Genomic DNA, 25,829 nt, shown 5'->3' on the forward strand with positions numbered 1-25,829 from the left:
GCATAAAGCATAGTAGACTATTTCGCATTTGGAGGACATATCGATCACAGTGTTGACTTATCAGTCACCCCAGAACAGTAGTTAAGATTTCACAGTCCGGGAGCTAGTATTGTTCACCTTGGCATACAGTGGTGAACGTCTTGATGAGTTCGAGCAAACTTTGGTTTTGTTGACTTTGGCATAGACAGGGAACGGAACTTCCCCCGTTTCATCTTCCTCCTCCAGGTGGTTGCTGCCGTCTGCTGTCTGTTGTTGAGAAGCCTTGTTGTCTGTAGTGGGCCATGGATTACAAACCTCTGTGGCGACAACGTCATACACTACGGACCCAGTGTAGCTGCTGTGTCTTCGGACACTGCTCTTCTCCAGCTCAGGTAAGGGAGGCAACTGCCTCAAAGCCTTCTTCACCGGCCTTGGGGTGTCCTGCCCTGGGAAAGACCCTGCATAGAGAGAAAAATAAACAGTGAGCTGAGTGTGATGTGGGGAAACATGTCCAACTCCAAGTGTGATGAACAACTGACTCTGACCTCTGTGCTCTCTTTGGGACTGGGTTGACTTTCTTTTTGAGGATGCTGGTCCAATGATCTTCCTTAGTTCTGAAGTCTTGGCCTCAGTTGAATCTGGGGGCTGCAATGAGCAATCATATAAGTATCAGCAGAGGGAGCCATTGGTTTCAGTTCAGTTTGATTATTCCATATATTTGAATTCCAGCTTTACGTTAAGTTTTTATTTATTTACTATTTTCTGGAGCAGGACATCCACAAACAACAGTTAATGGTAATGTAAATGAATTGGTAAGGTGAATGGGACATTCCCAGGTATTTTGTACACTGACCCTTTCACCAGAGATTGGTCCCATTTCAGCCAATGACAACCTGGATGTCTTTCTACTAATGGAAGAATGCAGACAGGATGTCAGCAATACCTTTAAAAAAAATGCTCATAAAGGGCCATAATACAGGAAGAAGTATTACCTTTTTGAACGGATCGCACATATCATTGATACTATGGGAAGCAGAAGGGATAGAAGACACAGGCTCCACTGCAATGGTGACAATAGTCTCCACACAATCTCCAGAACCATGGCATTGACTTCCTGACATCCACAGAAGAAGAAAAAAAGCACACTTAGTTCCAAGTTTCAGTTTATGGCACAACAAATCGATCATAGAATTAGAGGCTTAGTGCTGCCTGGGTGAAAACAGGTGTACAAAACATTTTGAAGGTAGTCTTTGGATGACTCGTGATAAAATTTTCATATTTGAAGAAATACCATGTCACTCCTCATTTTTGAGGTAAGTTAATGCCTTTATGATCTTGTCATGTCCACAAGGATCATTAAAAGCACATACGCACGTGTTTTGGCTGCTATGCCTTCTTCAGAGTGTGTAGAAGAAGCCTCTGTGCCAGGCTTTGCCAAGGGTTAAATCACACATTCAGAATTTCTCTTAAGAAAGAAGTTGAACATCTATAGAATGGGTGCTTACCCTTGGATGCCTGTCTCCAGCTTGTGAACGGAACACTTTGCCTCACCAAGACAGACCACCAGCTGTAATAAATAGAAGCTGCAAAGAAGTTTGGGGAAATTCAGCACTACCTCTTTGGTTGTTATTTTAATTGCACAGCAGCAAGGTTCACCTGTGACTTCCGCGAAGCTGAGTTCTCTGCTTCTCTATTTCAAAAAGTCAATACTCTAAAACAGCTTGCTCTCCTCATCTGCACTGATCTGATATCATAATGTTGATACAACGGTGAGCACTGGTGAATGTCTACAGGGGCGTTCCACTTTATGAGACGATTGTCCATGCCACTGGACCAGTCTCACTGACATACAGTAATATCATGATTGAGAGTAATGAAATGCCATTTCAAATCAAATCAGTTTATTTGACGCGTACTTCGAATACAACAGGTGTAGTAGACCTTACAGTGAAATGCTTACTTACAGACCCTAATCAACAGTGTGATTTGTAAGTTAAAAAAACAGGTATTAAGTGAACAATAGATAAGTAAAGAAATGAAAGCAACAATAAAAAGACAGTGAAAAATAACTGTAGCGAGGCTATATACAGGCACCGGTTAGTCGGGCTAATTTAGGTAGTATGTACATGTAGGTATGGTTAAAGTGACTATGCATATATGATTAACAGAGTAGCAGCAGCATAAAAGAGGGTTTGGTGGGGGGGGGGGGGGGGGGGGGGGCAATGCAAATAGTCTGGGTAGCCATTTGATTACTTGTTCAGGAGTCTTATGGCTTGGGGGTAAAAACTGTTGAGAAGCCTTTTGGTCCTAGACTTGGCGCTCTGGTACCACTTGCCATGCGGTAGTAGAGAGAACATTCTATGACTGGGGTGGCTGGAGTCGTTGACAATTTTTAGGGCCTTCCTCTGACACCGCCTGTTGTAGAGGTCCTGGATGGCAGGCAGTTTAGCCCCAGTGATGTACTGGGCCGTACGTACTACCCTCTGTAGTGCCTTGCGGTCGGAGGCCGAGCAGTTGCCGTACCAGGCAGTGATGCAACCCGTCAGGATGCTCTCGATGATGCAGCTGTATAATCTTTTGAGGATCTGAGGACCCATGCCAAATCTTTTCAGTTTCCTGAGGGGGGATAGGCTTTGTTGTGACCTCTTCACGACTGTCTTGATACATTTATATATCCAGATTTACATTTACATATGTATCAGGATATATCTATTATTTTATGAATAATTTCAGGATTAATTTATTATTAATTCATTATTTTGTCCCACAGGCCACACTCCTTCATACATCTCACCAGGAAAACAGTGCTGAATGTCATTGCTGATCTCATGTTGCATTAGGTTAATAAGTAGAAAATACAGACCTGGATAAAGTATCCAATTTTCATACTTGAGGAAAAGTAAAAAGTAAAAGTCACACAGTAAATACTACTTGAGTAAAAGTCAAAGTATTTGGTTTTAAATATACTAAAGTATCAAAAGTAAATGTAATTGCTAAAATATACTAAAGTATCAAAAGTAAAAGTATAAATAATGTCAAATTCCTTATATTAAGCAAACCAGATGTACAATGTTGATGATTTTTTTAATTTACAGACACTTAGACATAATTTACAAATGAAGCATTTGTGTTTAGCCAGTCCACCAGATCAGAGGCAGTAGGGATAACCAGGGTTGTTTTTCTGTACTTTTGCTTCACAGGGAAAATGTATGGAGTAAAAAGTACATCATTTTCTTTATGAATGTAGTGAAGTAAAAGTAAAAGATGTAAAAAAATATAAATAGTAAAGTAGAGATATCCCCCCGAAATACTTAAGTAGTGCTTTAAAGTATTTACAAAAAATACTTTCCACCACTTTTTCATTTGTGGAATTGACCTGTCACTCAACAGTACAGTCGTGCGACGAAGAAAAACAGCGGTGCAATTCACAGAGCGGTGCACTCGTAATTTTTTCCCTAAAAATCATATCCAAAGGCTAGTTCACGTCAGCTATTTTACGTAAGGGTAGTGGGAGGGTTCAGTCAGTTGATAAACCCATGTAAGTAAGCATTGCCAGTCAACACTTGTAAATTCTTTCCAAAAATATGTCATATGAAGCGCTCTTGTTACAGTTTGTCTTTCATTGGTAAGGAGTAGCTAAAGTGTTAGATAGAGAACTAGAGCATAGAGAATTCCCTGTTCCTTTATTAAATAATCTCATGTTAGCTCAGCTAGCTAGCAATTGTAGCTCAGACAGTAACTGGCTGGATAGCTGGCTCTATCGTAATCTGGACATTTTGGGCAATTTTTTAAAACGATATCGAGTTGAAGCCCAGACGACACAGGTACAACGTTTTTTTTTAGGGAATGATAGAAATATATAGTTAAGATGACGGAGCTGTGTCTGTATTTTTGGGGAGGCTAACCTAGACTGCTGTCACTGTGCGTATACGGTTTGTTGTTATTGGCCATTGGTAGCTAGCTTCCCAGCAGCTAATCCAGCTAGCTACCGTTAACATTAATTGGCTAATGTAAACCACCAGTCGCAATGGCTAGTAATTAGGAAGGAATTTTGTGTACATAGCTGTCTGAAGACCACCGCTTGGCTAGTTGAGATATAACCAGTTGTTGTTCTAGTTAGCTAACAGTTATGTTTCAGTATTTAAACCTCAAACACTTGGGAACCCCTCATCAATTTAGGTGTAAATTACTCCAGTGTCCATTGACTGACGTACCTAGTAGAGGAACAAACATCTATGTTTGCACATTAATCCTATTTAAGTAACCATATTCTTTTGTGTGATGTCTGTTCTATTCTATTTCTCAAATTGCAGCCCATTCTTTAGAGACTGTGCAGATGCCATCTGACCTTTGACCCTCGGACCCTGCACCTCTGGTCCGTGCTCTATGACTTGCTGTGAGGCCATGTCTGCTGTGAACATCACCAGAGATATCCTGCACAGGCAGATCAGGGTGAGTCTAATGTTTTAAGCCCGTTTTTATGAAATAAACAAACTGCCCTAACTAATTCCCACAGAATTTAACATTTTCATATTTTCTTTTCAGGATACATGAGCAAAATCAACAACTCTGAAATGCAATCTATTCACCAAAATGCTGTAATTATGTTGGACAGAGTGAGACAGGAGATTTTGGGGAGAGACAGGTGATGTTTTGCCTTAATGTCTGCAGGACAAGAGAGCATTGGGCTTCCAAAGGCAGTATCATGTCACAGACCCCTTCATCAGTAGACTTGGACTGGAGGCAGAGTTGCAGGTGATTTGTGTGCGTGTGTGTGTGTGTGTGTGTGTGTGTGTGTGTGTGTGTTACTGCACACATACAACATTAATTCCTTTGCCAATCTGACAGCCTGTTACTGTTGTGTCAACAGGGCCACACTGGGTGTGTGAACTGCCTGGAATGGAACGAACAGGGAGAGTAAGTCCTGAGCTGAAACCAGGGTTCTATTTAAATGACCATATTTAACACTCCTACATTTATGTTGGCCTATCTGTAATGTTTACTCTTGTTCTATGCAGTCTGCTGGCATCGGGCTCAGATGACCAACATTGCATCATCTGGGACCCCTTCAAACACAAGAAGCTCACCACTATGCACACAGGGCATGCAGCAAACATCTTCTCTGTGAAGGTAAAAACATAAACTGCTTGATGGGAAAATCTATTTGTGTAGAAAATAAGCTTCTTTCTTATTTTATCCTCTCCTTTTCCCCCCGTGCCCTCTTGCAGTTTCTCCCTCACTCAGGTGACCGTATCCTCGTGACGGGTGCAGCGGACACCAAGGTTCACGTGCACGACGTGTCGGTCAAGGAGACCATCCACATGTTCTCCGACCACACCAACCGCGTCAAGCGCATTGCTACGGCCCCCATGTGGCCTAACACCTTCTGGAGTGCTGCGGAGGACGGCATAATCAGGTCAGAGCCCCAGTAGCTAGCTAACCATTGGAGCATCCTTGTCGCATCCGAATATGTTCATTGGTTAAGGTGACACTGTGTCAGATACATTGTCAGATGCATCATGTTATATCTACTGGCTTGTAGTAGAATATTGAAGGTGAAAAGATGACATGAAACAGTAAGGTTGGAGTGGAAGTGTTATGCCATGGGCCTCTTTCTTACCTCAAGCTGTTCCCTACCAGTTCCTTGGCTCTCCCAGGCACCTCTTCTCTGGGTCTCTGTGGCCACATGCCTCCAGCAGCACTTCCATCACACACTGTCTTGGAGGTTAATGTATCTCCAGATAATACCCTTTAACTACCCTTCAAAGCTCAGGTGGGTGGGCATTGGGGACTACTGCAGATGCGTGGTTGGCTACAGGCAATGGTTCCCATAAGGGGGTCAGCTCAGACAGAGGCAGTGGGGGGGGGGGGGGGGGGGCTTTAGTATCTTACTCTCTTTATAGTACGTCACTGCCTGACTGCCCCCGCTGCTTATGACTCAACTGGCCAATGTTGCAATCGTGGCTTGTGTTTTTTTTTTTTTTGACTAACCTAACCAGTAGTCTACAACTTCAAAATATGTCTCCCACGTACAGATAGTGTAGTAGTTAGTCGTTTCTTTTTGAACAAGCTGGCTTTGGACACAAATTGCAGTTTTAATTAAACCTTGCAATTAAACCTTGCAAAAGTCTAGTATTTGATTAAAATTCAAAACAAACAATATTTTAAAGAGCTTAGTTCTGACTCTCTGGAGATGATTAATGTCCTCATGATGTGCTTTCTTCTATTACTATTTTAGGCAGTATGACCTGAGGGAGAGCAGTAAGCGTTCAGAAGTGCTCATCGACCTGACGGAATACTGTGGTCAGCTGGTGGAGGCCAAGTGTTTGGCTGTCAACCCGCAAAATAATAACTACCTAGCCGTGGGGGCCAACGGGCCCTTTGTACGCCTCTACGACATGCGCATGATCCACAACCACAGGTGTGTAGTAGTCAGGCTCGAATCCTAACTTGAGATCGATGCATGTGACTCATGTTTCCATTGACCTGAAAGTCCAAGTCATCTCAAGTCTGACGTTAGGATTTAGCTCTCGCTGCCTTTACTGTCAAATTTGAGTTTAATTGAATCGTTTTTAATTTCATATCACGTAAAGGAATATGCACGACTATTGGATAGAACGTCTAATATGTCTCCCTACTACTCTGGGCTATCATCAGTCATACCAATGTTATTTTCTCAGCTTTGAGACTTCTTATATACACAGATGGAGCATGATTTGGTAATAATTTATGTTTCTCTCCTCCACTTCCATTCACAGGAAGTCTGCGAGTCAGAGCACATCGGCAGGAGTGCACACATTCTGCGACAGACAGAAGCCCATCCCAGACGGAGCGGGGCAGTATTATGTCGCAGGTGTGTGTGTGTGTGTGTGATCGTATGGTTTGGCTTATTGCACAAAATGTATTAATTTAAAAAAAACCCGCTGTGAACACTTTCTATGAAGCCCATACAGTATCTACAATGCATTATAAACAGTAAAAACACACATGGACAATGTGTGGGTTATAACGCAGTCATTTTCAGTATATGGAACTAAACTAGTGGGACAGGTAAGGTGATTCTGTATGCCTCTCACCCAACTTCTTCTCCTTGATCCGTTACCTCAGGGCACCTGCCAGTGAAGCTCCCTGACTACAATAACCGCCTGAGGGTCCTAGTGGCCACCTACGTCACCTTCAGCCCCGACGGCACCGAGCTGCTAGTTAACATGGGAGGAGAACAGGTAAGGCTGCTTCCTAGAAGAGGAAACGTCCTAGAAGTTAAACATCCAGGTCAGCTCACCATCTATTTCTCAGATTGTCAGGTTTGAATTGCAACAAGCATACTACTTTATGCAAATCATTAAAGTTGATGATTACCAGTGGTTGGTTCAAAAGGGTAACTTTGCCAGGAATGTGTTTTCTCTTGTCTGCAGGTGTATCTATTTGACTTGACGTTCAAACAGAAGCCGTACACCTATCTGCTTCCCAAAAAGTGCCAATTAACAGGTATGACTATGGAAATAGCCCAAAGCTTACTACAGTATTTGGCCATTAAAATGACATATACAGAATGTATTATTTATGACCAATGGAGTGGGGTAGTTGCTCGCTGAAAGTCTGCCCATAGTTTATATGCAGATCTGGGCATTAAAAAGTGAATTCTTCAAAATGCCTTGCAGCAGCAATCTACATCAAGGTACATTGTCTATGTGACAAATTACTCTCTCGCAGGGTGACATCAACCACCAAGGTCATTATCAATCACTTGACAATAACCCATGTAATGAAATGCATTTTTGACAAATGTTCCTGTCAGTGCAGTTACACCCACTTTGCGGCAAATGTTCTTTACTGTGCCGCAGTACAACTTTGTAATGCCCAGAACTGTATGGGGATTTCTAAATTCTTGATATCCCAACAGATGTTCAGAATGGAAAGACAACCAACGGTGTGTCAAATGGAATTCACTTGCCAGCCAGCCGACTTCGATTCGCAGAAAGCAAAGTTTTCTCTGGGTAACCTTTTTTCTCATGTTTGATTTTAAGCGTTCATTTTCACCCATATGTTACATTTCGCAACAGCCTAGCCCCAGTGTATTTATAGAAACACTACGGTAGGGTGACATCCCTAGTTTCTCTCTTATCACATTCTCATCTCGTCCTCATCTTTCTTCCCTAGTTCTGGCGAGCTGCCTCTTCACTTGGAGCGGATAAAGCTACAGGCCAACGACGCGTTTGCGCGGCAGCAGTGGACGCAGGCCATCCAGTTCTACAGTCTGGGCATCCACGAGGCCAGTCACAACGCCATGCTGTACGGGAACCGCGCCGCCGCCTACATGAAGCGCAAGTGGTAAGGCAGCTTTTTCGACCTAGAGCCCGAGCTAACCCATTAGCCTTGTTTACTCTCCTTCTGTGTTTCTCCTATTACAGAACACGGTCATGTTCAGTAGGGCATACTGTAGCAAAATGTTTTGCAACGGAAGAACAAAACAAAACTTTGAGTTCAGGTATAACGTCCTTGTTTCGTCACGTTTAAAGCGGTTTACCACTATGCTGGTATGTGTGTGACTGTGTGGTATTTACTGTTGTGTGTGATGTGTTCTCTCTCTCCCCCAGGGACGGTGACCACTATGATGCGCTGAGGGATTGTCTGAAAGCCCTGTCCCTCAACCCTGGGCACCTGAAGGCCCACTTCCGGCTGGCACGCTGCCTCTTTGAGCTGAAGTATGTGGCCGAGGCTCTGGACTGCTTGGATGACTTCAAGGGCAAGTTCCCCGAGCATGCCCACAGCTGCGCCTGCGACGCCCTAGATAAGGATATCAAGGCCGCCCTCTTTTCCAAGATGGACTCTGGTGAGAAGGGGTTAATGGTGATGCTGGGTTGGTTAATCGTCTATTTCCCCCCACAAATAAAGTGTGATTTTGGCTGACCTCTGACTTTTCCCATCACCTTTCCACATTGACTTACAATATGTGTTTTTATATGATGTCGATTCAATTCAAAATACCTTATGTATTCCACAAGGGCAATTGTGCAAATTAATACAGTGTTAATTAGAGTACGGATATTTTCTTTGTTTATTTCCATGTCGTGTCTGTTTGTAGCTGAGGACAAAAAGGGCAACAGCTCAATCCGCTTCCACACGTTCAGCAGGAAGGAGTCCATCCCGGAAGACGAGGTCGTCTTGAGAGAGCGCAGCTACGACTACAAACACCGCTACTGTGGTCATTGTAACACCACCACAGACATCAAGGAGGCCAACTTCTTTGGCAGGTCAGTGGAGCATTTTAGACACTGATATATTATACGTTCTAAAAACACTATGTTAATATTAGTTGTTGACCTAAAAAAAAAGCATGAGCTGACGGCGCACATTTTTTTTGTAGAGGTGCTGGCTAATGTATAGTCAACCCTGAAGAAGACACTGCATTCTAAAACGTTGGTTATGTTTCCCCATTACATTTTTGGGAGGATACAGTGCATTCAGAAAGTATTCAGACCCCTTTACTTTAAATCAAATTTTATTTGTCACATACACATGGTTAGCAGATGTTAATGCGAGTGTAGCGAAATGCTTGTGCTTCTAGTTCCGACAATGCAGTGCTTCTAGTTCCGACAATGCAGTAATAACCAACGAGTAATCTAACCTAACAATACCACAACTACTACCTTATACACACACAAGAGTAAAGGGATAAAGAATATGTACATAAAGATATATGAATGAATGATGGTACAGAACGGCATAGGCTAGATGCGGTAGATGGTATCGGGTACAGTATATACAGTGGGGCAAAAAAAGTATTTAGTCAGCCACCAATACATATTTTCCACCATAATTTGGAAATAAATTCATTAAAAATCCTTTATGGATTTGTTTTCTAATTTTGTCTGTCATAGTTGAAGTGTACCTATGATGAAAATTACAGGCCTCTCTCATATTTTTAAGTGGGAGAACTTGCACAATTGGTGGCTGACAATACTTTTTTGCCCCACTGTACATATGAGATGAGTAATGTAGGATATGTAAACATAATATTAAGTGGCATTGTTTAAAGTGGTTAGTGATACTTTTTTTCCATCAATTTCCATTATTAAAGTGGCTGGAATTGAGTCAGTATGTTGGCAGCAGCCAACTTAGTGGTGGCTGTTTAACAGTCTGATGGCCTTGAGATTGAAGCTGTTTTTTTAGTCCCTCGGTCCCAGCTTTGATGCACCTGTACTGACCTCGCCTTCTGGATGATAGCGGGGTGAACAGGCAGTGGCTCGGGTGGTTGTTGTCCTTGATGATCTTTTTGGCCTTCCTGTGACATCGGGTGGTGTAGGTGTCCTGGAGGGCAGGTAGTTTTGCCCCCGGTGATGCGTTGTGCAGACCTCACTACCCTCTGGAGTGCCTTACGTTTGTGGGCGGAGCAGTTGCCGTACCAGGCGGTGATACAGCCCGACAGGATGCTCTCGATTGTGCGTCTGTAGAAGGTCGTGAGTGCTTTTGGTGAGAAGCCGAATTTCTTCTTTGCTGCTGTGCCTTCTTCACAATGCTGTCTGTGTGGGTGGACCAATCCAGTTTGTCCGTGATGTGTACGCCGAGGAACTTAAAACTTACTACCCTCTCCACTACTGTCCCGTCAATGTGGATAGGGGGGTGCTCCCTCTGCTGTTTCCTGAAGTCCACAATCATCTCCTTTTGTTTTGTTGACGTTGAGTGTGTGGGCCCTCACCTCCCCCTGTAGGCCGTCTCGTCGTTGTTGGTAATCTAGCCTACCACTGTAGTGTCGTCCGCAAACTTGATGATTGAGTTGGAGGCGTGCATTGCCACGCAGTCGTGGGTGAACAGGAGAAAAAGGAGAGGGCTCAGAACGCACCCTTGTGGGGCCCCAGTGTTGAGGATCAGCGGGGTGGAGATGTTGTTACCTACCCTCACCACCTGGGGGTGGCCCGTCAGGAAGTCCAGTACCTAGTTGCACAGGGCGGGGTCGAGACCCAGGGTCGAGTTTGGAGGGTACTGTGGCATTAAATGCTGAGCTGTAGTCGATGAACAGCATTCTCACATAGGTATTCCTCTTGTCCAGATGGGTTAGGGCAGTGTGCAGTGTGGTTGAGATTGCGTCGTCTGTGGACCTATTGGGGCGGTAAGCAAATTGGAGTGGGTCTAGGGTGTCAGGTAGGGTCGAGGTTATATGGTCCTTGACTAGTCTCTCAAAGCACTTCATGATGACAGAAGTGAGTGCTACAGGGCTGTAGTCGTTTAGCTCAGTTACCTTAGTTTTCTTGGGAACAGGAACAATGGTGGCCCTCTTGAAGCATGTGGGAACAGCAGACTGGGATAAGGAATGATTGAATATGTCCGTAAACACACCAGCCAGCTGGTCTGCGCATGCTCTGAGGACGCGGCTGGGGATGCCGTCTCATCCTCAGAGCATGCGCAGACACATTTTGTTACGTTACAGCTTTACTCTAAAATTTATTTTTTAAAATAAATAAATGCATCATCAATCTACACACAATACCCCATAATGACCAATCAAACAGGTTTAGACATTTTTGCAAATGTAAAAAATAAATAAAAATAACATTGCATTTACTTTGGCAGCGATTACAGCCTCAAGTCTTCTTGGGTATGATGCTACAATCTTGGCAACCCTATATTTGGGCAGTTTCTCCCATTCTCTGCAGATCCTCAAGATCTGTCAAGTTGGATGGTGAGTGTAGCTGCACAGCTATTTTCAGGTCTCCAGAGATGTTTGATCGGGTTCAAGTCCGAGCTCTGGCTGGGCCACTCAAGGACTTTCAGAGACCCGAAGCCACTCCTGTGTTGTCTTGGCTGTGTGCTTAGAGTCGTTGTCCTGTTGGAAAGTGAACCTTCGCCCCAGTCTGAGGTCATGAGTGCTCAGGAGCAGGTTTTCATCAAGGATCTCTCTGTAGTTTGCTCCGTTCATCTTTCCCTCGATCCTGACTAGACTCCCAGTCCCTGATGCTTCCACCACCATGCTTCGCTGTACGGATGGTGCCAGGTTTCCTCCAGACTTGACATTCAGGCCAACAAGTTCAATCTTGTTTTCATCAGACCAGAGAATCTTGTTTAGATGCCTTTTGGCAAGCAGGTTGTCATGTACCTTTTACTGAAGAGTGGCTTCCGTCTGGCCACTCTACCATAAAGGCCTGATTGGTGGAGTCCTGCAGAGATGGTTGTCCATCTGGAAGGTTCTCCCATCTCCACAGAGGAACTCTGGAGCTCTGTCAGAGTGACCATCGGGTTTTTGATCACCTCCCTGACCAAGGCCCTTCTCCCCCGATTGCTCAATCTGGCCAGGTGGACAGCTCTAGGAAAAGTCTTGGTGGTTCCAAACTTCTTCCAATTAAGAGTGATGGAGGCCACTGTGTTCTTGGAGACATTCAATGCTGCAGAATTTTTTTGGTAACCTTCCCCAGATCTGTGCCAGGACACAATCCTGTATCGGATCTCTACGGACAATTCCTTTGACCTCATGGCTTGGTTTTTGCTCTGACATGCACTGTCAACGGCGGGGCCTTATAGACAGGTGTGTCTACGGTTGTGAAGGGTCAGAAACCTTCTGGTAAATTTACGGAATTTTTCCATGGGAAGTTAAGCCCGTGAATTTGGGGAATTTTGCTTAAATTAATCAGAAACGTTAGCTTATAACAACAGTGAACCTTTTTTGTGGGATACACATAAGGCAATTCTAGGTCTTATTTTGGTTAAACTATCCACAATTCAATGGAATTGCAACCCTCTGCATGCACAGTGCATTCTTCCATCACGTGTACAGCTGATTCTCAAGATCTTGCACACTAATGAGATGCTATTGAGCCCACACTACTACACTCTCTGAGCCAAAGACTACATGCTTTCTGGTAAGTTTTGATTACAATACTGGGTGGGGTGAATATATTTTATGACCTATATGATTTTTTGTTAACTAGTAAATAGTAGCCTACAACAAAGTGTTTTTTAAATACTTTCTAACTTGTTAACAATTTCTATTAGTTCGTTTTTGCTACCATGTGGGTTTTAGCTTGCTTGATCCTGCTAACGGAGGAGTGTTAATTCACCTGTTTCCATATGTTTCATTTTAAAATATTTATCTTACGAAGGAGTTGTTTAATCTAACTGCTTAACTATTTATCTGTACATGGAATTGTATTTGTTTGTTTTTTACTCATTGTTTTCTAATCTTTACAGGAAAATGCCACGGGTCACTATGTGATGTGTGGAGACATTACACTGCAGCTAATGTAGAAGGAAAAGCTGTGTACGTTTGCCAATACTGTGCCAAATCATATGTGAAAAATGCAACAAAGATGCAGAATCATCTGGCCAAGTGCATAAAGTTCCCTCAGCGCTCACAACAAGCAACCTCTGACAAAAGTCCCTCTACTTCTATTCAAGGTGAAAATTATGAATCAGACACCTTATCGATAGCAACAGGAATCAGAAGTTTTTTTGACTCAATGGAGGAACGTAGTCAGAGAAAATGTTTATGAATGTCTTGCTTGAGCTGTGTATGCAACTTGTTCACGTCTGATGCTCACAGGTATTGGAAGAGATTTCTGAATGTTCTTTGCCCAGCATACACCCCTCCAATGCTTTATCTACTAATTTGTTGGATGCAGAGTTCAAGTGAAGTTCAAGCACATCATAGAGAAAGCAGACTTTATTGCAAACATCTCTGATTGGTGGTTGAATGTTCATGGGCAGGGAATAATTAACTACATCTCAACCTCTCAACCAGTATTCTACAAGAGCACAGACACAAGGGACAAGAGACACACCGGTCTCTACATTGCAGATGAGCTGAAGGCAGTCATCAATGACCTTGGACCACAGAAGGTATTTGCACTGGTGACAGACAATGCTGCGAACATGAAGGCTGCTTGGTCTAAAGTGGAGGAGTCCTACCCTCACATCACACCCATTGGCCGTGTTGCTCATGCATTGAATCTTCTCCTCAAGGACATCATGGCACTGGAAACAATGGATACACTCTACAAGAGAGCCAAGGAAATGGTTAGGTATGTGAAGGATCATCAAGTTATAGCAGCAATCTACCTCACCAAGCAAAGTGAGAAGAATAAGAGCACCACATTGAAGCTGCCCAGCAACACCCGTTTGGGTGGTGTTGTCATGTTTGACAGTCTCCTTGAGGGGAAGAAGTCTCTCCAAGAAATGGCCCTATCACAGTATGCTCATATGGACAGCCCCATCAAGAGGATCCTCCTGGATGATGTATTTTGGGAGAGAGTGACAAGCAGCCTGAAACTCCTGAAACCTATAGCAGTAGCCATTGCACATATTGAGGGAGACAATGCCATCCTGTCTGATGTTCAGACTCTGCTTGCAGATTTAAGAGAAGAAATCCGTACTGCCCTGTCCACTTCACTGTTGCTCCAAGCAGAGGAAACTTCAGTTCTGAAATGCATCAGAAAGCGTAAAGACTTCTGCCTGAAGCCCATACACGCCGCAGCGTACATGTTGGACACAAAGTATGCTGGCAAGAGCATCCTGTCTGGTGCAGAGATCAACAAGGCCTGTGGTGTCATCACTACTGTGTCTCGCCACCTTGGCCTGTATGAGGGCAAGGTTCTTGGCAGTCTGGCGAAGTACACTTCCAAGCAAGGGCTTTGGGATGGAGATGCAATATGGCAGTCGTGCCAATATCTCATCAGCCACCTAGTGGAAGGGACTTTGTGGATCTGAGGCTTGTTCCCCTGTTGCCTCCATCATCCTCCAAATCCCACAAACATCAGTCGTCTCAGAGTGCAACTTGTCCTTGTTTGGGAACACACACACCAAAGCACGCCACAGGCTGACCAATACAAGGGTTGAAAAATTGGTGGCAATCCGGGAAAATTTGAGGCTTTTTGAGCCTGATAACGAGCCATCCTCAACAAGGTTGGAAAGCTACAGTGAAGATGAGGCCTCAAAGACTGATGTTCAAGAGGTGGACATTGAGGAGGTCCAGGGAGAAGACATGGAAGCCTGAGAGGAAGACAACCAAAGCTTTAGTCTCTATACTGTCATTTTACAGATGTTGAAAATGTTTTTGGGAGATGTGATGGATCATTCAATATCTTTTGTTCCATGAAATCATCCCATGTGAAGAGTCAACTTATTTAATTAAAGTTAAATTCGTAACAATTTTATTATTTTTCTATTGGAAGGATTTAATCATTTGCAATTGTCTACTTATGATAAGGTGAAAGGTTTATGTGTCTGTCTCCATATGATATGGTAAATATATTCAATGCATCTACATTTAAAAATGGTATTAATATTAATTTGCATATATTTCCGTTAAATCCTATACATTACAAATGGAAAGATTCCACCTCTGCCTATTGCCCAAAATGTGTGTGCCTTTCCAAATCATGTCCAACCAATATAATGTATCACAGGTGTACTGCAATCAAGTTGTAGAAGCATCTCAAGGATGATCAATGGAAACAGGATGCACCTGAGCTAAATTTCAAGTCTCATAGCAAAGGGTCTGAATACATATGTAAATAAGGTATTTTGCTTTGTCTTTATGGGGTATTGTGTGTAGATTGAGGATTTTATTTTAAATTCAATTTTAGAATAAGGCTTTAATGTAACAAAATATGGAAAAGGGGAAGGTGTCTGAATACTTTTCATATGCACTGTATATAAATGTACAGCATTTTTTTTTAACCTTTTAAAGAAAACATGATGCTGTTCTATAGAAACGTTGGTGCCTCCTGAAGAACTTCATAACACGTTCATGAGCAGTTCATAAGGTATCAAATTGTGGTAGTTGACATAAGAATAAAATAATGCTCATGTACTGCTTATGAACTTTTTGATTATGAATGCATTATGAAGTCCTTATTTAAGTACCCTTCAAATGAAATGTTACGGAAATGTCTCTGCCACCTGATCAAACAATGACAAGGTTCAGTAGTTGACTCTCAGTCCCTTTGAAAAATATAAAAGCAACATGTAAAGTTTTGGTCCTGTTTCATGAGCTGAAATAAAGATCCCAGAAATGTTTCATTCGTACGGATTTCTCCACAACCAAAAATTGCACAATGTATTTACATCCCTGAGTGAGCATTTCTCCTTTGCAAAGAAAGTCCATCCATCTGACAGGTGTGGCAAATCAAGAAGCTGATTAAACAGCATGATCATTACACAAGTGCACCTTGTGCTGGGGATATTAAAATGTGCATGGAGCATGCAATTGGCATGCTGACTGCAGGAATGCCTACCAGAGCTGTTGCCAGATAATGAAATGTTCATTTCTCGACCATAAGACGGCTCTCTCGTTTTTGAGAATTTGGCAGTACGTCCAACTGACCTCCCAGCCACAGACCATGTGTATGGAGTCATGTGGGCAAGCGATTTGCTGACGTCAACGTTGTGAACAGAGTGCCCCATAGTGGAGGTGGGGATATGGTATGGGCAGGCTTAAGCTATGGATGATGAATACAATTGCATTTTATCTATGGCAGTTTGAATGCACAGGTCTTGAGGCCCATTGTGCCATTCATTCGCTGGCATCACCTCATGTTTCAGCATGATAATGCACGGCCACATGCTGCAAGGATCTGTACACAATTCCTGGAAGCTGAAAATGTCCCAGTTCTTCATGGCCTGCATACTCACCAGACATGTCACCCGTTGAGCACGTTTGGGATGCTCTGGATCGACGTGTATGACAGATTGTTCCAGTTCCCGTCTATATCCAGCAACTTCGCACAATCATTGAAGACTAGTGCGACAATATTCCACAGGCCACAATAAACAGCCTGATCAACTCCATACGAAGGAGATGTGTCGCGTTGCATGAGGCAAATGGTGGTCACTCCAGATACTGACTGGTTTTCTGATCCACACCCCTAATTTTTTTTTTTTAAGGTATCTGTTTCAAACAGATGCATATCTGTATTCCCAGTCATGTGAATTTATTTAAATTGACAGATTTTTCTTATATGAACTGTAACTCAGTAAAATCTTTGAGATTGTTGCGTTTGTATTTTTGTTTAGTGTGTGTATATATAATCCCCCCCACCCACAGTAAAGGCCAGTACATTGTGAGCGGCTCCGACGACGGCTCCTTTTTCATCTGGGAGAAGGAGACTGCTAACCTGGTGCGGATCCTCCAGGGGGACGAGTCCATAGTCAACTGCCTGCAGCCTCACCCCAGTTACTGCTTCCTGGCTACCAGCGGCATCGACCCTGTGGTGCGGCTCTGGAACCCCAGGCCGGAGGTCATTATCAACATTATTAAATTCTATTAAATTCAAATAACTTAATTTCCCCAATGAGCAAACTTCTTTTGTGTGGAATGGTAGGCTATATACAGCGAGAAACAGGACCAAGGACACTATGCATAGAATAGATGCACTTAAGAAGCAATCCATTCAATCACCAACATGATTGATTCTCTGATTGAGAGGGTTGTGGGGTTACGTTTGCAAAAAATGTTTTTACTGCCAATGCATTAAAAACTATCAAGGTTTACGCAATAAATGAACCCAATAGTACATCTGGTTATTGGATTGTCACAATTGAGGCTGCAGTATGATCTATCCTTTCCTATGGCCTCCTTTTGTAGTAGTCTGATGTAAAAAATAATAATAATAAAATAAAAAATAAAAGGCTGACTTTACAATACACCAGAAGTGAACCCTTTTCTTACCTTTCTTTCTCTCCATCCTTTTCCCCTCTGTCATCCAGACGGAGAGTGAGAGTGGGAACGGGCGTGTGGTGGAGGACATGGAGGGCGCCGCTGCAGCCAACCAGCGGCGTATGAATGCCGACCCCCTGGAGGTCATGCTGCTCAACATGGGTTACCGCATCACGGGCCTCAGCGGCCGCGGGCCAGAGGGCTCGGACGATGAGGACAGCTCAGACGGCCAGGTGCAGTGCCGGCCCAGCTAGACTAGCGGGCCCAACACCACATACAGTATGGAGGCAGCAGGACGCAAGGCACTCCTCCCCTACCCCCTCCCAAACCCTGAGGCTGTCTGTGTGTGTGTCTGTGAGGAGGGGAAAAAAGCACCATAGATATTCTGTTTGTCAATGTTTCATTCACCCCTGTAAAACGAAAGCAACATTGAGTGAATGTCATGTCACAGCTCTGCACTATGCACTGCCCTCCTCTTTCACATCCCGAGGCAGGATTGGAGGAAACCAGTTTGGCGAGGGGATTCCACGGGGGTGACGACGACGACCTTTCACCTTTTTTTTAAGAACACCAACGACATCACCTCGGCATCTCCCTCCGTTGCTCCGAGGCTGGGGGTATTGGGCCTATACGGTAAAGAAGCACTCCATCACTCCCCAATCTCTCACTATGAGCTAGGAGTCAACCACTTCTAAACCCTCTTCAAGGAGGAGCGCGTTGGAGGGAAACACTACAAGCAGAAGCCCCCGGCCTCTGGTAGTGTAGCCTACAGACGGCTCAGAGGTTAGAGGTCAAAGCGAGGCCCCGATAGTCGGTGTCCTCATTGGAGGATGAGATTTGAGGCCACAGGAAGTTGCTTTGTTTCATCTCTAGTGGGCTTTTCAATTGGAGTATAAGAGGTCACACTCAGCCCCTCTCCAGCTCTGAAAGTCTCTACATAAAGTTTTTGATTTACAATCCTTTTTTTAAGTTGTTGGAATATTGGTCAACAGGAAGAGAGCACAAGAAGTCTTGACTTTAAGTGTTACCCAGTCTTGAAGTGTTTCTCCAACTCAAATTAAATGTGTTGATAGGATTGTGCTCCTTGTTTCTTTTAAACTCGGTCTGACAAAAAAAAAAAATTTTTCTCTGCATTTGTACTAAGTTTTGAGAGTAAAAAATGGCCAAGGATCCATGTTGCATTTGCTTTGTCTGTTGAGAAGTTCTTGTGGCTCTATATGCCTATTTTATTGACAGGTATGCAAAATGTTTCCCTTTTACTTTTATTATGTAGGTTAAGACAAAGCTGTCAGACTGAAGCAGTAGCTCCTCACATTTTCTCCAACACTTAGACATTTGCTCCTCTGTCATTTGTTGACAACAATGTAGAGACGGATAATTCTAAGGGAGGGTTGTGGGGTTACGTTTAGGGGTTTGATTTAATTGATAGTCAGGTGTTGATTGGTCAGAAAATCTGTCAAACTTTGTTGTACTAAAGGTTGCAAAATTCAGGTAATTTCCACAATTTTCCCAGTTTTTCGAGATATCCCGGTCGGTAGATAACCGGGATTCGGATGGAATAAGCACAAAATCGGGAATCTTTCAACCAGTATTTCTAGAAAACCTGGGAATTATGGGAAAGTTAACCTATGTTGGACTGACGCTCTGAACAGAGAGAAGGAAAGTGAAGAAGAGAGAATGGTATTTCACTATCCTAGGGCAATACCACCAGTCCTAATATCATTCATGCATGGCATAGAGACAATTTCATAGACACTATCCATTTGGTGTCTTTTGGGGTTCAGGATCCCTACACGAGCACTTTCAGCTTTTCACAGAAAGTTTTGGGGGAAGAATGGGATAGGGATTTTTCCCTTCCTGTAGCTTTGGAGCCAGCATGAGTCCTCTGCTGCAGTTGGAGTTTTGCTTATGAGGTTATATGAGATTTTGTCTAAAGGTAACATTGTAAAGGGCAAATTTGGACAATGAGCCTCTTGGTCCTCTGGCCGACCAGCAAACCTCCAGCTCACTGATGACGTGGATTAAAAGAAAACCTAAGGATGGAATCCTCTAACCCTAGGCTTCCATGTATAATTTTTGTTAAAAAAAAAGTCATTTAAGACATTTTTTTATCTGTTTGTTTTCTTTGGGAAAAATCCAATGACAAATTTTGCTGCAAGAGAAAAATAAAAGAGGTCTAATATTGTTGAACCACTTGTCTTGAGTTTGTGTTTCACCTCCGACCTGTATTTAACCAGGGTAATGACGATTTGGATTGTATTACTAATGTTTTCCACCTGCACACTGTTCCAGATGCAGAAATATAGGCTACACACAGGTCCACAACTATCCACTCAGCAGTGGTGTAAAGTACTTAAGTAAAAATACTTTAAAGTACTAATTAAGTAGTTCGGGGTACCTGTACTTTACTATTTAGCCAATTTTTACTACACTACATTCCTAAAGAAAATAATGTACATTTTACTCCAAACATTTTCCCTGACTCCCAAAAAAACTATTTTAATTTTGACAGGAAAATGGTCCAATTCACTTATCAAGTGAACATCCCTGGTCATCCCTACTGCCTCCGATCTGGCGGCCTCATTAAACACAAATGCTTCATATGTAAATTATGTCTTGAGTGTTGGAGTGTGCCCGTGGCTATGTGTCAATAAAAAAATAACATTGTTTCATTTGGTTTGCTTAATATAAGGAAATTTTAAGGGTTTATACTTGTACTTTTGATTAATAAATACATTTTAGAAATTCCATTTACTTGAAATACCTAAGTATATTTGAAACCAAATACTTTTAGACTTTTACTCAAGTAGTATTGTACACGGTGACTTTTGTAATTTTCTATTAAGGAATATTTCCTTTTACTCAAGTATGACAAGGTGCACCTTGTGCTGGGGACAATAAAATGCCACTCTAAAATGTGCAGTTCTGTCACACAACACAATGCCACAGATGTCTAAAATTTCAAGGGAGCATGCAATTGGCATGCAGACTTCAGGAATATCCACCAGAGCTGTTGCCATGGAATTGAATCTTCATTTCGCTACATTAAACAGCCTCCAACGTCATTTTATAAAATGTGTCTGGATTCTGGAACCGGTCTCACAACCGCAGACCACGTGTAACCGTGCCAGCTCAGGACCACCACATTGGACCTTTGAGAAGTAGTTTTTTGCTAAAAAAAGCTATTTTCCCATTTTAATTGAAATCTAAGATGTTACCAAGAAATGAATTGATATTGATATAACAACGTCTGCATTGGGCATTTAATTAATATCCAGGCTGGCTTTGTGAGATTTGTTGCATGACTGCTTTGCAGGCCGTCGAACGCGGCCGCCATACGCGCCTACGCATTTTCGTGATGTCAGTTGAGCAGCGACAGGCTACGGCACAGCGTTAAAATTACTGATGGCGCAGGAGGCGGACGAAATAGAAATAATGATTAATTATCACGGGGGTTTCGAAAAAATAGACCGGAAAAACAGCCGTTATCCTTATTGCGTCGTTTGGACACCTATTCCAATACTGTCGTGAGTAGCCACTTTTCCGGTTGTTTTCTCTTGCTCTCACCATCTGAAATGGAGACACTATTTACGTGGTCATGTTGATAAACATCAATGGTCATGTTAGGCGATCACATCTTTTGGATATTTATATCACTAGCTTGCAATATAGCTAGTGAATTTCCAAATACTATGTGGGCTGGAATTAAAATGCCCATACCGTTAGATGCCCTATAATATACACGCACTCTTTATTCCCAGGACCCCCCAATACAGTGCCGTACCTCTGTTTTGTTCAGGTGGTTGCTCCCCTTCATTGGTCACATGGGGATCTGTACTTCTGCAGGCGTGATAAGAGACTTCGCTGGATCGTACTTAGTGTCTGTGAGTATATGCAGATCATGCATTATGACAGTAGGCCTACAGCTTTATGTGCATAAGCCTAATGTTATTATCGGACCATCTGTTTCGATAGTTCCTCAAAATGTCCCATCTTTCCTTTCAGGAAGATAATATGGCCTTTGGAAGACCAACAAAGTAAGTTGGCTTTGTTCGTTCAATGCTTGTAGCTAGGCTTGGCATATTGTGCTCAAAATTGACATGCCGGCATTGCAGTTAGGTAGTAAGGCATCTGCGGCATTGTTGTCTCTTAACAGGTACTGGAAGCTTGATGTTGATAAGGTGTGTGGCACTGGCTCAGCTGCCTGGGACAAGGCAGTGCAAGACGCATCGGAGGAGTACAAATGCAGGCCGGTATGAACATTGACAGTGTCATAATAAGACAGGCAGACAGACAGGTCTAGTAGTGGAATTATATTTCCTTCGTAGGTTCTATTGAACATCTCCAGTAAAGGCCTATTGAACATCTCCAGTAAAGGCCTATTGAACATCTCCAGTAAAGGCCTATTGATCATCTCCAGTAAAGGCCTATTGAACATCTCCAGTAAATGCCTATTGAACATCTCCAGTAAAGGCCTATTGTAAGGGGCAAAGGTATTTATATGTACATGTTTTGTACAATGATTGTAAAGGCCCATTGTAGCGATATTGACAAAAAACGCCTAGAGTTAGACCTGACTAGCCTTCTTCCTCTGTCTCTTGTAGCACAACCTCTGCTGTGATAACTGCCACTCCCACGTGGCCCTGGCCCTTAACCTCATGCGCTACGACAACAGAACGTCCTGGAACATGGTCAACCTATGCCTGCGGTCCCTTATCCACGGCAAGCATGTCAGGTGAGATACCATGCAATCATGCAATGAAGAGGTACTCTACTGTATGTAACAGAGTATGCTCATTCCTGTCCTAACCTAGGCGTGAACACTGAACCTTCTGTACAACAATACTTGCCACTCACAAAGCATCATTCTGACTGACCAATCACTCTATGTGTATGTGCGTTCCCTCTGGATCATTTGACTAACTGGTGTGGAAGTAGAATCAGACATGCTGATGAAATGGGCAGAAGCAAACTATGCAAAACAGCACCGAGTCTGAACAAGCAAGCATGCACCTGCCAGCAGGCAACTCTCTGCAGGAGGGACAGAGGAGCTCCAGACACGGGGAAACATATGCTGTTGAGAAACCCCCTCATTATTCTCCCCTGACCCACATAGGGAGCTAGTGTCACTGCTTTGTGCAGCCTCCACATTATCGTCCGAGGGCACCACGTCCTTAAACAGTGGGGCGCCGTGTAATTCATCATTGCCAGATGTGGCCCCCTCATCACCACATCAACTCTCTGCCGGGGCTCCCACTGCTGGATCGGGAGGAGGGGGGGTACAAGGGTGGAGAACGGGGAAGGAGTGAGTGAAGGGAGTAGGGTAAACCTCTGGGAGATTAGAGAGTTGGTCTGCCCTCAGTGCCCTGTGTAAATTACCCTGGCTTCTGGGAAATTTAACCGACTGCACTTCTTTACCTGTCTCTATATACTGCCCTACAAAAGCCAAAGGCAATCCTCAAACATTTTTTTGCCATAAGGTAAGGACTGTTTCATCACATAGAATGTTTATATCAAAAAAAAATATTTGACTTAGGTCAAATCAGTGGTCATGGTTGATATGCATAAACAATTCAGAATAATATAATACATCAGTGCATTATTACTTATCTACCGACAACATATTTGTCTGGAAAAGCAAATCAACTTTGAAGCAATTTTTCTCAGTTTCACTGTTGCGTAGTTACTGCTCTTTTAATGGTGGAACAAAGCCAAAGGGCAGTAACTTCAGTTACTGCGGTTTTCCTTGGTTTTTACTTGGATTTTGTAGTTACTGCAAATTTCAAACTCAAACTTTTTCTGAAACGGAACATAATTGAAACAGTTGATTATGTCACAAGACAAAACAGATACTACAACGCCTGATTTCAGTCTTAACGGAATTTTGACAAAAAAAAAGTGTAGTTACTGAGTTTTGACCTTGTAGGGCAGTATAGACGACAAATGTCTTGTGTTTTTGACCGACAGCCAAAATGTGAGGATTTAATGACTCATTACTACTCTCACTGTGCTCTCTCTCTCTCCCTCTGTCCTTCCCCAGCTGTGTGTCGTTCCTCAAGACCTGGCTGCCCTTCCTTATGTTGACTGGAGCCCTCGTCACCTTCATCCTAACGCTCAACCTGCACTGACCACACAAGGGACACGGAGAGGGAGACGGAGGGGAGAGATAATACAAGGGATTTTCCTGCTCCGTTGTAATCATAAAAAGTGAAAGAAGAAGAATAAGCGTTTCGATGGGACACTTCTTTGTGCAGTGCTAACATTCACACTCTCATGAGGGCAGTTATGTCCAGCTGTTCTGGCTTGTTTCAAAGTACCTTTTACTAGATTCAGAAAGGAATGTCATATAAATGAATGTTTGGCTTGGGATAGTCATAACCATATACAGTGCCTTGCGAAAGTATTCGGCCCCCTTGAACTTTGCGACCTTTTGCCACATTTCAGGCTTCAAACATAAATATAGATAGATATAAAACTGTATTTTTTTGTGAAGAATCAACAACAAGTGGGACACAATCATGAAGTGGAACGACATTTATTGGATATTTCAAACTTATCAAATTTATCAATTTATCAATTTATCACTTATCAACTTAACAAATCCAAAACTGAAAAATTGGGCGTGCAAAATTATTCAGCCCCTTTACTTTCAGTGCAGCAAACTCTCTCCAGAAGTTCAGTGAGGATCTCTGAATGATCCAATGTTGACCTAAATAACTAATGATGATAAATACAATCCACCTGTGTGTAATCAAGTCTCCGTATAAATGCACCTGCACTGTGATAGTCTCAGAGGTCCGTTAAAAGCGCAGAGAGCATCATGAAGAACAAGGAACACACCAGGCAGGTCCGAGATACTGTTGTGAAGAAGTTTAAAGCCGGATTTGGATACAAAAAGATTTCCCAAGCTTTAAACATCCCAAGGAGCACTGTGCAAGCGATAATATTGAAATGGAAGGAGTATCAGACCACTGCAAATCTACCAAGACCTGGCCGTCCCTCTAAACTTTCAGCTCATACAAGGAGAAGACTGATCAGAGATGCAGCCAAGAGGCCCATGATCACTCTGGATGAACTGCAGAGATCTACAGCTGAGGTGGGAGACTCTGTCCATAGGACAACAATCAGTCGTATATTGCACAAATCTGGCCTTTATGGAAGAGTGGCAAGAAGAAAGCCATTTCTTAAAGATATCCATAAAAAGTGTCGTTTAAAGTTTGCCACAAGCCACCTGGGAGACACACCAAATATGTGGAAGAAGGTGCTCTGGTCAGATGAAACCAAAATTGAACTTTTTGGCAACAATGCAAAACGTTATGTTCGGCGTAAAAGCAACACAGCTGAACACACCATCCCCACTGTCAAACATGGTGGTGGCAGCATCATGGTTTGGGCCTGCTTTTCTTCAGCAGGGACAGGGAAGATGGTTAAAATTGATGGGAAGATGGATGGAGCCAAATACAGGACCATTCTGGAAGAAAACCTGATGGAGTCTGCAAAAGACCTGAGACTGGGACGGAGATTTGTCTTCCAACAAGACAATGATCCAAAACATAAAGCAAAATCTACAATGGAAGAATGGTTCAAAAATAAACATATCCAGGTGTTAGAATGGCCAAGTCAAAGTCCAGACCTGAATCCAATCGAGAATCTGTGGAAAGAACTGAAAACTGCTGTTCACAAATGCTCTCCATCCAACCTCACTGAGCTCGAGCTGTTTTGCAAGGAGGAATGGGGAAAAATTTCAGTCTCTCGATGTGCAAAACTGATAGAGACATACCCCAAGCGACTTACAGCTGTAATCGCAGCAAAAGGTGGCGCTACAAAGTATTAACTTAAGGGGGCTGAATAATTTTGCACGCCCAATTTTTCAGTTTTTGATTTGTTAAAAAAGTTTGAAATATCCAATAAATGTCGTTCCACTTCATGATTGTGTCCCACTTGTTGTTGATTCTTCACAAAAAATACAGTTTTATATCTTTATGTTTGAAGCCTGAAATGTGGCAAAAGGTCGCAAAGTTCAAGGGGGCCGAATACTTTCGCAAGGCACTGTATATAGAACTGATATAGCATCTGCTAAATTACGATAATTTAAATGTTAATACCCACTCAACATCATTTTACTTGGTAATTGTTTACTATATTTTATCAGACCGTGTTCGTTTTTCATGCAGTAAGTTCTCTGAAGCAACATGCCTGGGAA

The 25,829-nt window shown here is 42.9% G+C and overlaps 3 protein-coding genes across 9 annotated transcripts; 2 read left to right on the forward strand and 1 right to left on the reverse strand.

Moving 5' to 3' along the window:
• Positions 1–81: 81 nt before the first annotated feature.
• LOC139366917 (uncharacterized) lies at positions 82–1,583 on the reverse strand. Its single transcript, XM_071104673.1, has 5 exons — positions 1,485–1,583; positions 972–1,093; positions 833–887; positions 525–624; positions 82–437 (listed from the first exon to the last, which is right to left on the reverse strand). Exons 2-5 carry the CDS (start codon positions 1,079–1,081, stop codon positions 82–84), a joined length of 621 nt encoding a protein of 206 aa, XP_070960774.1. The 5' UTR covers positions 1,082–1,093; positions 1,485–1,583.
• LOC139366888 (WD and tetratricopeptide repeats protein 1-like) lies at positions 283–19,816 on the forward strand. Of its 7 annotated transcripts, none has more exons than XR_011626818.1 (17): positions 3,481–3,517; positions 4,293–4,431; positions 4,651–4,734; positions 4,850–4,896; positions 4,998–5,109; positions 5,208–5,395; positions 6,218–6,400; positions 6,738–6,832; positions 7,087–7,202; positions 7,395–7,467; positions 7,883–7,976; positions 8,140–8,310; positions 8,577–8,812; positions 9,065–9,233; positions 13,162–13,368; positions 17,015–17,207; positions 17,677–19,816. XR_011626818.1 is itself a non-coding variant. In XM_071104636.1 (16 exons), exons 2-16 carry the CDS (start codon positions 4,366–4,368, stop codon positions 17,878–17,880), a joined length of 2,031 nt encoding a protein of 676 aa, XP_070960737.1. In that variant the 5' UTR covers positions 283–371; positions 4,293–4,365; the 3' UTR covers positions 17,881–19,816. The 7 variants fall into 7 exon arrangements, 4 of the variants coding, with proteins under 4 accessions (XP_070960737.1, XP_070960745.1, XP_070960751.1 ...); XR_011626814.1 differs by lacking the exon at positions 3,481–3,517 and adding an exon at positions 3,612–3,803; XM_071104636.1 differs by lacking the exons at positions 3,481–3,517; positions 13,162–13,368 and adding an exon at positions 283–371.
• Positions 19,817–21,002: 1,186 nt separating this feature from the next.
• Positions 21,003–23,833, forward strand: LOC139380974 (transmembrane protein 222-like). The gene is made up of 6 exons (XM_071124182.1): positions 21,003–21,153; positions 21,426–21,510; positions 21,632–21,663; positions 21,783–21,879; positions 22,231–22,361; positions 23,667–23,833. The coding sequence occupies exons 1-6, from the start codon at positions 21,032–21,034 to the stop codon at positions 23,752–23,754; spliced, it is 555 nt and encodes a 184-aa protein (XP_070980283.1). The 5' UTR covers positions 21,003–21,031; the 3' UTR covers positions 23,755–23,833.
• Positions 23,834–25,829: the final 1,996 nt, after the last annotated feature.

Source organism: Oncorhynchus clarkii, chromosome 2 (assembly GCF_045791955.1).
Source record: "Oncorhynchus clarkii lewisi isolate Uvic-CL-2024 chromosome 2, UVic_Ocla_1.0, whole genome shotgun sequence".
Taxonomy (NCBI): Eukaryota; Metazoa; Chordata; class Actinopteri; order Salmoniformes; family Salmonidae; genus Oncorhynchus; species Oncorhynchus clarkii.

Excerpts from the sequence above, each read along its gene's own strand:
- LOC139380974 (XM_071124182.1), top strand. The coding sequence starts at position 21,032 with ATGGCGCAGGAGGCGGACGAAATAGAAATAATGATTAATTATCACGGG. Across the intron at positions 21,511-21,631 it reads CTGGATCGTACTTAGTGTCT|GAAGATAATATGGCCTTTGG; the intron begins GTGAGTATATGC and ends CTTTCCTTTCAG. Across the intron at positions 22,362-23,666 it reads ATCCACGGCAAGCATGTCAG|CTGTGTGTCGTTCCTCAAGA; the intron begins GTGAGATACCAT and ends GTCCTTCCCCAG.
- LOC139366888 (XM_071104636.1), top strand. The coding sequence starts at position 4,366 with ATGACTTGCTGTGAGGCCATGTCTGCTGTGAACATCACCAGAGATATC. Across the intron at positions 4,735-4,849 it reads GACTGGAGGCAGAGTTGCAG|GGCCACACTGGGTGTGTGAA; the intron begins GTGATTTGTGTG and ends TTGTGTCAACAG. Across the intron at positions 7,977-8,139 it reads GAAAGCAAAGTTTTCTCTGG|TTCTGGCGAGCTGCCTCTTC; the intron begins GTAACCTTTTTT and ends TTTCTTCCCTAG.
- LOC139366917 (XM_071104673.1), bottom strand. The coding sequence starts at position 1,081 with ATGGTTCTGGAGATTGTGTGGAGACTATTGTCACCATTGCAGTGGAGC. Across the intron at positions 888-971 it reads TGTGCGATCCGTTCAAAAAG|TAGAAAGACATCCAGGTTGT; the intron begins GTAATACTTCTT and ends TTCTTCCATTAG. Across the intron at positions 625-832 it reads GACCAATCTCTGGTGAAAGG|CCCCCAGATTCAACTGAGGC; the intron begins GTCAGTGTACAA and ends TGCTCATTGCAG.